Source organism: Zosterops lateralis, assembly GCF_965231275.1.
Source record: "Zosterops lateralis genome assembly, chromosome: 20".
In the NCBI taxonomy this organism is placed as follows: Eukaryota; Metazoa; Chordata; class Aves; order Passeriformes; family Zosteropidae; genus Zosterops; species Zosterops lateralis.
The window spans coordinates 10,673,793-10,688,046 of NC_139780.1; the positions used below are offsets into that span (position 1 = coordinate 10,673,793).

At 46.9% G+C, this 14,254-nt stretch overlaps 1 protein-coding gene across 4 annotated transcripts in view; it reads right to left on the reverse strand.

The window, feature by feature from the left end:
* Positions 1 to 14,254, reverse strand: part of LOC310917544 (protein O-mannosyl-transferase 1-like) — a 61,522-nt gene that overhangs the window by 19,365 nt on the left and 27,903 nt on the right. For 2 of the 4 annotated variants that reach the window (XM_083875896.1, XM_083875899.1), the window contains exons 16-31: positions 12,081 to 14,132; positions 11,751 to 11,950; positions 10,928 to 11,073; positions 10,336 to 10,477; positions 9,651 to 9,730; positions 8,755 to 8,946; positions 8,421 to 8,615; positions 7,911 to 7,997; positions 6,887 to 6,991; positions 6,114 to 6,306; positions 4,818 to 4,915; positions 4,035 to 4,162; positions 3,198 to 3,435; positions 1,638 to 1,814; positions 879 to 970; positions 241 to 361 (exon numbers count right to left, since the gene is read on the reverse strand). In XM_083875896.1, coding sequence (XP_083732022.1) covers positions 241 to 361; positions 879 to 970; positions 1,638 to 1,814; positions 3,198 to 3,435; positions 4,035 to 4,162; positions 4,818 to 4,915; positions 6,114 to 6,306; positions 6,887 to 6,991; positions 7,911 to 7,997; positions 8,421 to 8,615; positions 8,755 to 8,946; positions 9,651 to 9,730; positions 10,336 to 10,477; positions 10,928 to 11,073; positions 11,751 to 11,950; positions 12,081 to 14,132 — 4,246 coding nt within the window. The remainder of the gene's footprint in view (positions 1 to 240; positions 362 to 878; positions 971 to 1,637; positions 1,815 to 3,197; positions 3,436 to 4,034; positions 4,163 to 4,817; positions 4,916 to 6,113; positions 6,307 to 6,886; positions 6,992 to 7,910; positions 7,998 to 8,420; positions 8,616 to 8,754; positions 8,947 to 9,650; positions 9,731 to 10,335; positions 10,478 to 10,927; positions 11,074 to 11,750; positions 11,951 to 12,080; positions 14,133 to 14,254) is intronic. The other 2 variants (XM_083875900.1, XM_083875901.1) reach the window with 2 other exon arrangements.

Here is a 14,254-nt window from a genome sequence, read left to right on the forward strand (position 1 = left end):
CCACAGCGTAACTTAGAAATTAGTAGAACTAATCTCTCCTGACTTCTAAATCACACAGAATTACTCCTGGACTCAGTAAAACACCCACCTATCCAGGGGAAAATAGCAGCTCCCACATGATGCTTCAGTTTACACAGGCCTTTCTGCCTTGCTGCCTCTCCTCTGCAGCCCAAGGCACAAGGACAACAGTGTGGAAGAGCAGATTATTTCTGGGCTGTACAAAGAACTCAGGTACACTACCTGTTGTACGTAATGTCCTTGCACAGAACCCATGCTCACTGCTGGTCCCGATGGCTTCCCGCTGGGGCTGGCAGAGCTAGGCCTGGAAATCGAAGAGTCGACAACATTCATGGAGTAAATTCTACAATGGAATGAGAACCTTATTTCATGTGTGAAAGAAATAAAGACAGCAAAGCAGCACTAGACAAGGCACAAATCTGTGCTGTGCAGATCAGTGAGCTCCACAGTCCAAACGACAACACATGGGTCTGTTAGGAGAAAAAAAGTAAATTCACGTCCCAAAAGCCTCAAAGACCTGATGTGTCTAGACATGAGCACTCCCATCTACAGGACCATAAACATTTATTCAGTGATCCTCAGATTTTCCACCTTCACAAGGAACAAAAGCACACGCCAATTTCAACTCGTCTTTGAGACTCAGTGAATAATTTCATGCACTTCCCACAAAGCACCAGGTCAGATACACACTGGCCCACACGAAAGATGAAAGCGATGACCATGCACTTAGATAGAAGTATTTGGACTGAAGTGAGCGCATTCTAGACATGAAAACCCAGGTGGATCTCATGCAGGGATGATGGATGCACCATGATGTTTCTCTCCCATCCTATGGAGCCCAAGTTCTGTGAAGGTCTCACCTGTATGCGTGTGGGGACGGTACAGACCCTCCGGAGGACATGCTCTGTTTACCATCGGAGAAATGAAACCCTTTCATTTCCATCTGGGAGGACTACAGAGGAAAATGAGTGAGAGAGAGTATCATCTTTGCATTCACAGATTACTCACTACTTCATATAAACACTTAAGCCAAAATCTTTGCCCTTCTCCCCATCATGCCCATTAAAAGAAATAATTTCCAGGTGAGGAAAGTGAGGCTTGTAAGTGAAATAATCTGTTTGCTTTAAAGCACCAAGCCAGCAGCACAAGCAAATACAGAACCTGGAAGTTAACTGCTGTGCTCTCTCTCCCCTATACTAAGACAAACTTATGATATGAATCCATCAAACCAGACATGACATTAATATACCTACTCAAATGGACAAGCTTCACAACAGTGAAATATCTGGGCAGTATTCCAACTGTGTCTGGAGCTCACCACCCCTCAAGCACTCTGAGGAAACCTGTGTAAACATGTAATAAAACTGGAGACTCCAAACTGAATCAAAGCAGGATGTGGCTCCCTGGAAACAGAAGGATGACCAGCAGCAAAACCTGAAAACTGCTGACTTTTGCTTTGGAGATGAGGGGAAAGGGTTCCTTCATTTTAACAGCAATCCTTGGCTTGGATATTTAAGGATCCCAAACAAGCTATTCTCCCCTTTAACAAGCAAGGAGTAAAACTTCAACGCAGGAGGGGTTACTGAATGCCATGAGCAGCACCAGGAGTTAATCCTTACCTCCCTGCTGGCAGCAAGAACAGAAGGCTGGGATCCAGGAGGGAGGATTCTTCGGGGAGCTCCTACAGGCAGGTTTTGCCCCTGAGGAAGCTGGATGGACTGTGGCAGAAGCAGGGGCTGCTGGCCAGAGCCGTAGCGGGGCAGAGGCAGCTGGGAGCCAGGCACAGGCATTGTCAGCTGTGTGACAAGGACATGTAGTTACCTTAATGGCAGTAACAGTCTCGTGTTTGACATGCTGCCTCCCGATACCCTGAAAGCACAGCCTTGCCAAAAGGAAGCTCCCAAACAGTGCAGTCTGGCACGGAACAAATGCAAATTACTGTACACAGGGACTTTCACACTGAACTGGATGTTCTGGCAGTGCTGCCAACACCCTTATCTGCTGGGTTTTTAACATGCCATCAAGTTAACCTAGCTGCCCATGGATGGGGGCTTTCTCCATTCCTAGAGCTCAGTTTCCCAGTCTTCCTCATGGTCACTTCATGTGTCTGTTTTCCCTTCATACAATGGCAGTGTCAGACAGTGCAGTGTCAGGTGCTTTGTTTTCACCTTTGAAAATCTCCTACACTCTATCAAAACATTTTGAGGACTGGACCTCCAGAGAAAGTGATGGGGACCTCAGCTCCATGTTTCAGAGTGAGCTTCAAACCAATGATGAACATAATTAAGAGCAATTACAAAAAATATTGTAGCTTGGGAATGACGCACCTCCTGTTCCCTCTTTTTTCTCAAGGTTGCTGGATTTGGGAGGTTCTATCAACACTTTAGAATGAATAAATAAATAAACCAATCTAAGGCTGGCAAAAGAAATCAAGTTACTTGCTTATGATGGACAAAGCATTTCTTCAAATACTTAAGTTTGCCAGTGTTCTCTGTATTTTCCTCACCTAAGTTACTTTCAGGGTTAACTCTTTATGTCAGTCACAACACAAAAATCCCTCCGAAACAAAAAATAAACCTTAACAAGTTGCACAAGATAAACGTAAGATGAGTTTAATAAAATTATCAAATTTCTCCAGAGAACCAGAGCACATGCCCACAAACACAGCTATGCTCACAGTAGAGTCAATGTTTTTTATGTGAACCATGCTTTATTAAAACATTTTCACACACTGAAATTCCTGTTATGATTCTGCCAAACAGATCAGCTGAAGTTGTAAATAAGACTTGGACGACAAATGAACTGAGAAGACGAATGAGCCTTTAATACAAGTTCCTAGTTGCCCTGGAAGCTGAGGTGATGGGAGAGATGACTGGAATTTGGCTCTCAGAAGAGGTGCTTTTAGGACAACCATTGCATCATGGCCTTCTATGCATGCAGCACTGGAAGGTTTGACTTCCAAGTGACGTCTCAGCAGGGACAGACAAGGTATGAGCAACCATCTCATTAAATAAGGTGCTGCATATGTGAAACCATGGTTCACAGAACAGTATCTTGGGGATATCTTCCGCCTCTTTACAGAGTTTAGTTCAGACAGACATGTTACAACCCATTCTCAGAAACAAGTGGCTGTGAATTAGCCTGGACCAAAGGAGTGGCTCGCCAGTCCTGCTCCTAACCTGTGTGAGCTGAGAGTCCATCATCTGGGAGGCTCCCATACCAGCCTGGTTTATTTGCCCCTCATAAACCAGTGCCTGGCTTCCATTCATGGGCTGATAGGGGGACCCAGACTGGGTTTTCACCACCTCCAAGGGCTGCATGCCTGGGAAGGCGGAATATGGAGGCTTCAGAGCAGTGCCTCCTGTCAGGACCATGGTGCTGGGCTGGGACAGACTGGGGTGCATGTACACCTGAGACCTGCAGGAAAAAAACATGCTTCAGTCATTATGCACAAAACCCTTGGAGACTGCACAAACACACCCTGCCAAACCGTATCTGGCCTGCCATCAGTTCTCAGACAACTAAACTGACAGCTCAGAAACAAGCTGTGATGCCATCTTCCATTTTAGTTACCAGGATTTTTTACTTCCACTATTAAGCTTTTAAAACCACATCCTTGTGTTGCCAGAATATTCAACAGAACAACACTGTGTAGTGTCTAATATTTATGTTTCAATATTCCACACAACAGCCTGTGGATTAGCAGTTAAGGGAAGATTCAGGTTACCTAAAGTCTGCAGTAATTTTGCAAAGCAGGAAAAAATCAGAAGTTAAAGATTCCAACAGCTCTAGCAAATAAAAACAGGGGTTGTTTAAACCTCAGTGTTTAGGCTTTTGAGGCACTAAGTGCTAATTCAGATTTTTCACTCTCATGCTCCCTACACTGCCACTGTTATTAGAGGAAGGAAACAGCATTTGAACAAAGGAAGATTAGTGTGGGGCATCTCATCAGTGCACAAAGACATCAGGAACACAAGAGAGCAAGCCACAAGGAAAGGAAAACAGGAGGCAGTTACCTGAAGGGCTGTATGGAGCTGTACATCTCCTGGGACTGGGAAACAGGCAGCCCACCCCTCAGTCCAAGCTGAGCTTGGGCCTGTAAGGATGTGTGGAGGGAAATGGGAATCTGTTGAGCAGCAGCAGCCTGTAGAAGAAATTAATATAACTGAGAGGTACAAGAGGAGCCAGAAACTCTCCAAGGTTGTTAAAAACCTATTAGTTTCCTGCATGAGTCAATCTGCAGTGACAATTATCTACACTGGGCCTTTACTCAGCCCTGCATCATTCTCCAGAACAGCAGCACTGTCAGGGAACACACTGCACAGACACCCAGAGGTTGATGCCTGCAAGAGGCATTTGATGGACATGGGGGAACCAATGTGCTCCTCATATAGAGCAGGCAGTGACAATCCCAGCTCTCACATGCCTGTACTCTACCTTCAAAAAGCTCTCCCCAGCCCTATCAACACCCTATTTATTAGTGAAGTTACTCGTTGTTATTGTAATGATGACTGGCTAGGGAATTTATTGAAAGTCATTTTATCATCACACAGGCCTCAGCATCTGCTTCAGTTAAAACCAGTCCAAGGGCACTGGGGTACAGAAGGGGAAGAACTCCTCAATTCCCTCCTTTCAGTTTCACTAACCTCTGCCACCCACTGGGAAGTAGCATTCAAGCAACCTAAAGGGAATCCTCTAAGTTCCTCTGGGCTATGCTAGTGAAAAATTACTCCTCATTTCTTAATTGCCACTGTGAAGAATCCTTGAAATACCACTTGCAAGCTGTATTGCTCTCTTACCTGTTGGTAGCTTTGCTGCTGAGGTATCGTCTGAGGGACCAGGCGGGGCTGACTTGCAAACACGTGGCCATCCAGATACAGGGGTGGAATATGGTTACCTGCACATCACAAAAGGCAGGCTGTAAATTCAAGGTACAGGGGAGATACAGGCACAGTAGACTGCAGAGATCTGCAGGTGAAGATTATTACCTCCCAGCAAGTTAACACAAATATAGAACCCATTCAGAGGAGTCTGTAAAGCTCCTAAATCCACATACCAACATCAGCAGTAGCAGGATTGCTGAGAACTAATCATATCTTTCTATAAGAGGCTAAATGTTAACCCAGGTTTCCCACCTCCACAGAAGAGTCAGACACTAGCAGTTCAGAAGTTGGCAACCTGTAATCGGAACTAAATGCCAGAAATCTGCTCTGCAATCATCTCAACTTTGCAGCTAAGAGGGCTGGAAAGAGCAAAAACGGTGTTCAAGGCCTTGACACATGAGATCTAAAAGCCAGGTTCACCCCAAGGGTGGCACCAATTAGCAACTGCTGAGCCACTCCTGTGCTTTTGTGCAGATCTGAACCACAGGATAAAGCAGCAAGATTAGGGCGGGTGAGGAAGGAAATCATCTGACTTGGAACAATCTGTTTACCAGGTGGAAGCTAATAACAGAGTCACTACACATTTTACTCTGTTCTTCAACTGAGACATGAGAAAGACAGTGCATACATGACAAGCCCTTTGGGACCCAGGAGCCATCCCATGGAGAAAATCCCAGTACATTTTCTCTTTCCACATGCTCTCCCTAATTACACACACTAACATGACTGAGTTAAACCTTTTCCTTTAACTAAAAGAGAGAAATACCTTCCCCTCTTCCCAGAGTTCTGTGAGCTATAAGCCAGTTGCTGTTTTGCTATAAGCAAAAGGTGCTTAGAACCTGTGACTTCAATGGCAAAACAAGCAGGGGAATGGCTGATAATGATATTGGGACTGTTGAAGCCTCTCAGCCATAGTCTCTTCCCTTCTATTCTACTGGACACACAGTAAAGGGTAAGCAAGATCTATTGAGACATCAGAGACTTGCCACTACACAGGGAAAGCTGTCTTTGTATTAAGCGTTCACCAGTCACATTCTTCAAAGTGAGGAGACAGTCTCTCTGTCTTGCCTGAGTTGTTAAGAATCTGCCAAACACCAGCTGCCAGTTACTCTACACAGAAGCTCTTCTCACCATGCTCTCATCCACCAGAACCAGAGGATGACTCCCAGATAAAAATGAGACAGTGCAAATGCTGCTGCAGTTTGCAGGTACCTGGGATAGATGCAGAAGGTGCTACAGATGCCACAGGCATAGGAGGCATAGAAACTCCACCAAAAGAGCTGTAGCTGACACCGTTGGAAGCTCCAACACTGGAAGGAGGCTGGATGCCTGAGCCTGCCCCTCCTGGGGAGTTCTGTTCTGGTAAACTTGGAGAATTTTCCCAAGCTTTACGAGCAGACTCCATCTACGGAAACAAAGAACAATAACTACAGACAGTTCAAATGGGGAGGACATTACCAAAGCCTACAGTCGCTCATCTGTGTCCTGTGAATTCAGATTCACTGCACTCTAGGCACAGTGGAAAGCTGGCAAGTCTGAGGTTAGGGGGTTCTACAACAATTTGTAATGGACAAGAATCCTTTGCAAATACTCAAATCCCTTGGTATTTTGCTGAGCTTCTCCGGTTTGGGGTGGAGGTGGGTTTTTTTTTTTTGGTTAATTTGTCGTTGTTTGTACACTTGGGTGGGTTTTGCTTGGTTTTTCCCTCTCTTTACACCACCAGGCCTCCCAGGATCCCTGAGGAGCCACGTTACCCAGTACTGAAATAGGAAAGCTCTGTTGCACTGGTTCTACAATTGGCAAGAACTTGCTGCATTCAGGACTTAAAACACACACACCTGCACTCTTGCTGAACAGCACATACGCACAACTTTCACAAAAGCTAAATAAAGTTTAGCAATATCTAACAAAATACTCTGGGAAAGCTCTGCCCACCCTCACTACTCTGCCCAGAGACATGGCATCCACACCTTCAGCTTCCTTACCTTAAGAGTAAGGTCTGCAGTGGGGAAGGACATGGGGTTCAGGCCGATGCAGCGCTGGAGGTGATGATCCCTTCGCAGGATGGGAATGGACTGTGTTAACCCTGCCTGAGGGGAGAGTCATGAAAGGTGAATATTTGTGAACTCTTAGGAGAATGTTATGAGCTACCAAGGCTGACAGAGGTTCAGCTGGGCAGCTCCAGTAACTGCATGTCAGAGAATTCAGTCCCCAGTGGTACTGCAGGAGCCAAGTACCACGTTCAATCCATTCTTCTCTTGCAATAAAGGAAGCTTTGGTTTTGTGCAAAGACACCTCTCTATGCTGAACTACAGCAGCTTTGACTTAAACATCAGTTTGATCCAGTAACTTCCATTTGCAGAAGAGTTCTCCTTCCTGTCCCATATTTAGAAACTATCTAAGTTACAGACAAAACCTGTTTCTGAAACACCCTTAGAGACAAATCTCCAAAATCAAAACCAAACAGCTTACAAACTTGCGGACATTTCAAAAGCAGCTTTATGTGTGTCTCACACTGCTGTCTACAGCTGAGCTACCAGCTGAGCTTTCAATGTGCTTACTCTTTCACACAGAATAATGAAATACCCAGATGGCTGGAATAAGATGGGCAACCTCCAAAAAGGCCTGATCACCATGTTACAGTTCTCCACCTTGCTGTGGCAGATGCAACCTTCTGAAGAAGCTAAGCTGGGCAGTCTGGGTCTAAACATATCACTATCTGCATCATGTCCAACATTTGTGTGTCTCATGGGAAGGGAGTGGTCATCTCAGAGATGGCTTTACACAGATCACAATGATAATGAAGTTCCTCTCAACACGACTTCTGAGTCTGTGACACTCATTTTACCAAGGTGTCTTGACATTTCCATTTTGGATTTCAGTGACACGTGCTGCCTAAGCATGGAATGTGAAGTCAGATGCAAACATGTTTGCTCTCTTTGGAAGCACCTAAGGTTTACCTAAGGAAAATCTCCACTGAATCTATGTCAAAAGAAAAAAATTACTTACATTACTGGCCAAGGCATCCTGCAATTTGGTGACAGGGTTAGCTGCAGTGCCAGAGGCAGAACCAGGTGGCAAACTGAAGTCAGAGTCCTGAAAAACCAACATACACAAAATTCAAATCCAGGTCCACGGGCCAGCCCTCTGCTTTTCATGGTTAATGACTCTAGCCTGAATTATGTCACTACAAACTAAAGACTGATCTCAGTAAGCCTTGCTGGAAACAGAAAACACTTCTCAGCACTCAGCAGTAGGCAACCCCCAGAGGCATACAAAAGCTTGGCAGTGATTTTGTCCCTCACCTCTGTTACCACCCCAGCTGGTCCTTGGGACAGTATTTCCAAGCGGATACTACACGTTTGCCAGGACATCCTGAACTACCTGGTCTGTAGCAGTAATAAAATCTAAGGCAAATCTACAGCTGGAAGCTTCCTCTATATAATCCTTCTGCCTCAAACCTTTCATGTCTCAACAAGATCAAATCACCAAGAAGATAAAATTAAATTCAATCCTCACTTTAGGATTTACTCCAAATTCAATGGGTGGCACAGGAAGTACAGAATCCACGTGAATTTCCACCCCATTAACAGGGGGAATATTCCCTTCCAGCCGTTCCGTTCCCTCCGAACCCTTTCTGTTTTTCAGGGAGCGTTCGTTGCCGATTGGTCCAGGCTTGTGTTCCTTGTTCTGTCCTGAGCCTTGATCTGAATCCTTAACAGGAAAGCAGAGAGGCTGAGACACAAAGACCAAATAATCCAACCTCAAGCCTTAAAAATGCTATCAAGAACAACACAACCACTTCACAAGGTCTCTCACTCTGCGCTCTGGCTTGGCTGCGAATTCAGATTACCTTTTTATCAGTTTGCTTCTGCACTTGCTCCTTCTGGCAGTCAGGCTTTGGGTCCACCAGGCCAGCCCCATTCATCTCCTCTGGTTTGAGGGTGCCATATGGAGAACTGCGCTGAGAGGAGGTCGCAGAGGATTCCCGAGACTCCGCGCTCAAGTCAATGCCACTATCCCCCTGGCTGCCTTTAAATCCCTGCTATGCAAAGCACGAAATGTGTTAAAGCCCCGGACTCCAACCCAGCGCCACCGAGGAAAAAACATCCCAGAAAACAGCAAGACCACGTCCTTTTTTCAAATCACCATCCTGGTTAACTGCAAAGGAGTTGGGCCTGACCTGCAGCACCACTTGGCTGCTCCTTCAGCTCTACACAGCCCTGAAACAGATGAACTACTGCACCAACCAGACCATGGCTTCAGAAATGTAAAGAAATGCATCCCACAGAACAACTAGGCTGAGATTGCCAAACTCACTTCACATGTGACGCAAACCAAATTTGAACTCTTGGTCTCCAGAACTGAAGCATTTAAGATCTTCTCTGCCCTCTTTGTGTTAAGGCCACAGCTACACACTGCTCACAGGCACAAGGCACAAACAGGACCTATGGGATTCCACCCTCCTCGACCACAGTCTGCACCCAGTGATGAGCATAACCCTGGAATAGCTCTATCACACAGCTACTCCAGATTTATACCCATACACAACACCAAGCAGTGCTTGGCTCTCTATGTCAAGAGTTGAACAGCGTCAAGCTCAAATTAAAATTGCAAAGAGACAGTTTAAAATGGCACAAGCAGAGCTGAGAGTCACTAAGCACAGATGGAGCAATGAGAAGCATAAAAGCCACCTGCATTAATACTTTATACACACAATACCTGAAGGGCACCTTAGGTGCCACTTACCTCAGTGCTAGACTCAGTACCATTAAAGGCATTTACAGGCTTGCTCCAGGAATCACTGCCAGGAGACTGAACGGAAAGTGCTGGAAGAGAATGGAGGGCAGGGTTCAGCTGCTTGAAACACAGCTATGAGCACACCCTGTACACCTTACACCATCAACCTTCCATTTCTAGACAGGAGAAAGGGTATTTTCACCACCTTAGAAAGCTAAGTGTTGCCCAGACATCTGAGACATGATCCAGCAGAGAACACAGGGTATGAGGAGTGAATGTAGAGAACAGGGAGATTTCTTAGGGAACATAACAGGATAAAGACAGGTCAGAGAGAAACAAGGAAGGCACTAGCTGTTCAAGGCTAGAGACGAAAAAATGCAGGAAACCAAAACAAGAAAAACTCTCAAGCAGATCCAGCCCAACCAGCTATAAAATGCTGTACAGTAGGATCTTGACGTGAAACAAAGATCCAAGAAAGCGATTAGGAGATCGACATGGCCAGCAACAGGAGCAGGATTGCTGAACAGTAGAGCTTAGAACAGAGGCTACTCCACATGTCTGCCACCTCCCCTCCCCCTCCCAGCATCAGACAGGAGAGGGTTGTCTCCTCTGAACCATGAGCCCCATCCTTGCCGCACAGCCCAGAGGACTCCAGCTCTGGGAAACCCTTTGGGACAAAGAGACTCAAGCCTACCTGGGCTGTTGCTCTCCCAGATCTCTGTGCCCAGGCTGTTTCCAGACACGGTTACATCACTCTGCTCCAAGCACAGGCTATTCTGCTTCTTAGCGAATCGCGGTGGAATGCGCGACTGAAGGACGCGGGCCTTGGCTGGTGCCTGTGACAGGAAACGCACAGGTGTCACACTGGCAGGTTCCCCCAGCTTAACAAGAGTGGAAAGAGCTGCCTTTTGCAGTGTGAGATTTTCTTCTGGCAACAACACAGTGAGAGGGCAAAGTCCTCCACTGCTCCTGCTGCCCAATATCCCAGCAACTACAGACAGCAGCTGGTTTAAGAAAGTCAAGCTGCTTTGGATGAAGACCACTCTAGAAACTCGAGTCCCAATTAACAATTCTTGGCTGCAAGCCAAGAACAGTCAGAAATCAAACTCTCCTTTTCAGACCAGCAGCCCTAAATAAGTTTGTGGGGCCCAATATAGGATCTGTACTACTTTAGCACTGTCAACTGTATGGTTTTCTGTTCACACAAACACCTTCTGGAGCCCTGTTTTTCTGACTGCAATCCAAACCGCGTAACAGGCCCAACTTTTCTGCCTCCCAGTCCTCACCTGAGCAGCCTGTTCCTTCTTCCTTCGCTCCTCTTCCAGCAAACGACGCTGCTTTTTAGTAAGAACCTCAATGAAGCCTTCCCCTGCCATGGAACCAACTTCATTCTCTTCTGCTGTGCTCGACACCCGATTATCAATGATAGTACCTGAACAAAGCACACAGGGGAGAATACATTGCACAGGTGTGTGCATATAAAGCTTTATAATTGCAATAATTTAAACAGTGTGCTCCAAAGAGGACCCATGCCACAGTAAGTTCACTTAGCAACATCGCAGCTGCATTTTGAAAACAAAATCATACAGTCTGCTGACATCTTCCAGTCACTTTATCTTGCAGGACTTTGCTGTCTCCTGTTTCAAGATGAGCACACTAGATGGCTTGGGAATGGGAACTGTGTGGTAACACAAGTAATTCTCTTTTCAGAGATACTCATTTCTTGCCTCCCTGTCATTAGCTTAGCCTCAAATTCCCCACTATGGATGGTCTCTCAACTTCCTTCACTCAACATAAATTTCAAGCCTAAAAATATATTAGCCTCTTGCAGAGAAATACAGAAATATTCTCCCTAAACACAAACTTTCTATAGAAGAAACATCAGAGACACTGTCAGATCTGGCTGAAAAGTCTGCGTTTAAAATTTAACAACAATTTTACCTTCATGTATTTCTATTTAGATACACAAGAATTTTCTTGTTTCAATAAATAAATGGGAAAAAAACCCCTAACCTGATATTAAAAATTACATTGGATTGAATCAGTCTGGCTTCAAGTCAGCCATAATATGTTATCCTCTTAAAGAAACAAATGAATCAAGACACTCACTTCCATAACTCAGTTCAAATTGTGACAAGGCTTCTCCCTTCTCACTTGCTCTTTGTGCAGTGGATTTGTGCTCCTTCTCTGGCTTTTTACCTGGCCCCTCAGCACTCTCTGAGTTAACGTGGGAGGCCCTATCCAAGCTATAAATGGAGTGGCTGCTCCCACCACTGGTGTTGCCAAGGCCTCCTCCTTCTTCTGGGGACCTACAAGGAAAGAAGGGAAAGGATTAAGTTTTGTCAGTAGAACACGAATAAATGAGAGGAAGAAAATGCATGGGGTGTATGTCCATTCCTTCAACACCTGCATGTATCACAGATCAGAAAACAAGTTTACCTTTTGCTCTTTATCAGGGTCCCATTCTGCTGGCTCTCGTATCTGGAAGCTGCTCCCACACCAGTCCTGACAGACTGCTCTGAAAACCCTGCTGGCTCAGCCTTGCGGCTCTGCCTGTCTACCAGCGGCCTCTGGCTTGAGAAGCTCCTCTTTGCCAGCTCCCTCTTCTCTCCCAAGCTCCCAGTGCCAGGGCCACCTTCCAGCTGGCTATCACTCTCTGGAACTCCATCTCTTCTCTCCCGCCGCTCACTGAAGTCACTGCTCTCAGATGCTGTCTCCCACTCCTCGTTGGCATGGTCTGAAGAGTTCTGGTAGGACAGCTCAGGAGAGCGTCTGCCCGAGATGCTGCTCTTCTCTGCAGTGCCCAGCTTGGGTCTGCCTGGCCACTGGCTGGGCAGCAGATTAGGGCCTCCCTCCTCAGGGTTCCACTGTCCAACCGATTCCCTCTCCTGCCTGAGGCGTCTGAAGCGTGGGGGCTTGTCCTGGCGGGGAGGACGCCGCCTCCTGAAGGGCCTGTTCTCTATGTTCTCCTGATCCGCTGAGTAATCCTCCTGGAAAAAGTGCCTTTTGTCATCCAGATGACTCTCATCAAAAACCCGGCTGGAGAAGGAATCCGTGTGTTTGTAAGAATCCTGAATGTAGTCCCTGTCAGACTGCTGCCTGCTCCCAAAAGTGTCTGATGGAGAGGTGTGGCTGTACTCCTGCCACCCTCCTCCCCCACTCCTGCCTTGCCACTGGGTGGGCTCCTTACCCATGAACCCCCTTCGCCCATAGCCGGAGTTGCTCAGTCTTGGTGGCAGTGATCTCCCAAAGGCTCTTGGTGCCCTCTTAGGATCCAGGCTGTTGTGATCATCTGAATATATTTTGTTGGACCTCCAAGACTCTTTGAAGTCTCCCTTTTTCAGATCACTGTCCTCTCTGTCCAGCACAGAGCCTTCATTGCTGTTCTCCGAGCCCCTCTGCCGGCGACGCTTGGGGAGCTCCTCATACTCTGACCCTTCACTGTGTGTCTCGCTGGCAATCCGGCGCCTTGGTTTGCCTCTGGGGAAGTCCTCTGGCTGGTTGAACTCCCGGAGCCCTCTGCCCCGGCTGCTCCTCTGGTTGCTGTTGTAGACCCCCCTGCTGCTCACAACCGTGCCTCGGCCTCTGAAAGTGAACTCTCTGAAGCCTCTCCCTCGCCCACGCCCTTGACCTCTCCCACCGAAGGCTTGCTCTTCATCAATGAAGATCCAGTTGTTTCTCTTTGTGGGAGGGAGATCACTGCTCTCTCTGGATAGTTTGCTCTCCCAGGTTCTTTCTGGCTTCTCTTCTTCCTCCTCCTCCTCTTGGAATTTCTCAGCCTCTTGTCCAAGGCTGGTTTGGGAAGAACCTTTGTCATCCAGCAGGTAACGCGTGGAGTTCAGCAAGGCAGCAGAATCATGTGACTCATTTTCTACCTTCTGAACAGCTGCCTTCTCCTTCAGCGGGCGTGAGCTGTCCTCTCCCTCCAGTTTAATCTTCTCCATCTCCTTCTCCTTCTCTTCCACCTTGAGGGCCTTCAGGACTGGTTTTTTAATGGGGCCCGACCGCCGTGTCCTCGCCATTTGCTCCTGGTGCTGCCCGCTGGTGTTGCGGCTCTCAAGAGCCCACTCTGCTGTCTCTTCAGTGGCCTGCTTGGTACTGGCTCCTTCTTTCTTCCATGGGTCTGCACTGAACGACTGCTCTTCCCGGGTTACTTCTTCAGCAGCTTCCGCTGCTGTCTCTGCAGGCTTCTGATGGTGGCTGATATCCCAACCATTATACTCTGGCTTCTTCTCTGCTTGGATAAAATCAGGCTCAAGGGGTGAACACCTGAGGTTCACATGGCGGCTGCCAGCAGGACATGCTTCCTGCACACTCTCCTGATGCTGGAACAAGAGATCCTGGCCTATCCTCTGAGAAGACAGGCAGCTGTCAAAGTTTGCTTGGGCCTTCTTGTCAAAAGCATTCAAATACTCCTCCCCTCTCTCCTCAAAGAGATCTCGCTGAGCACTCAGACTCTCTGGCCTTCCAGAAGCAGAGTAACTTTCATTTCTGAGAACAAAACAAACAACAAACGAAGGAAAGTCAGGTAATGCAGAGCACAGCACATCTCCAGGGGCCCAGGCTGCACACAAGTCGTGAAAAGAAATAAACTGAGGTTTATGCTAAATCAT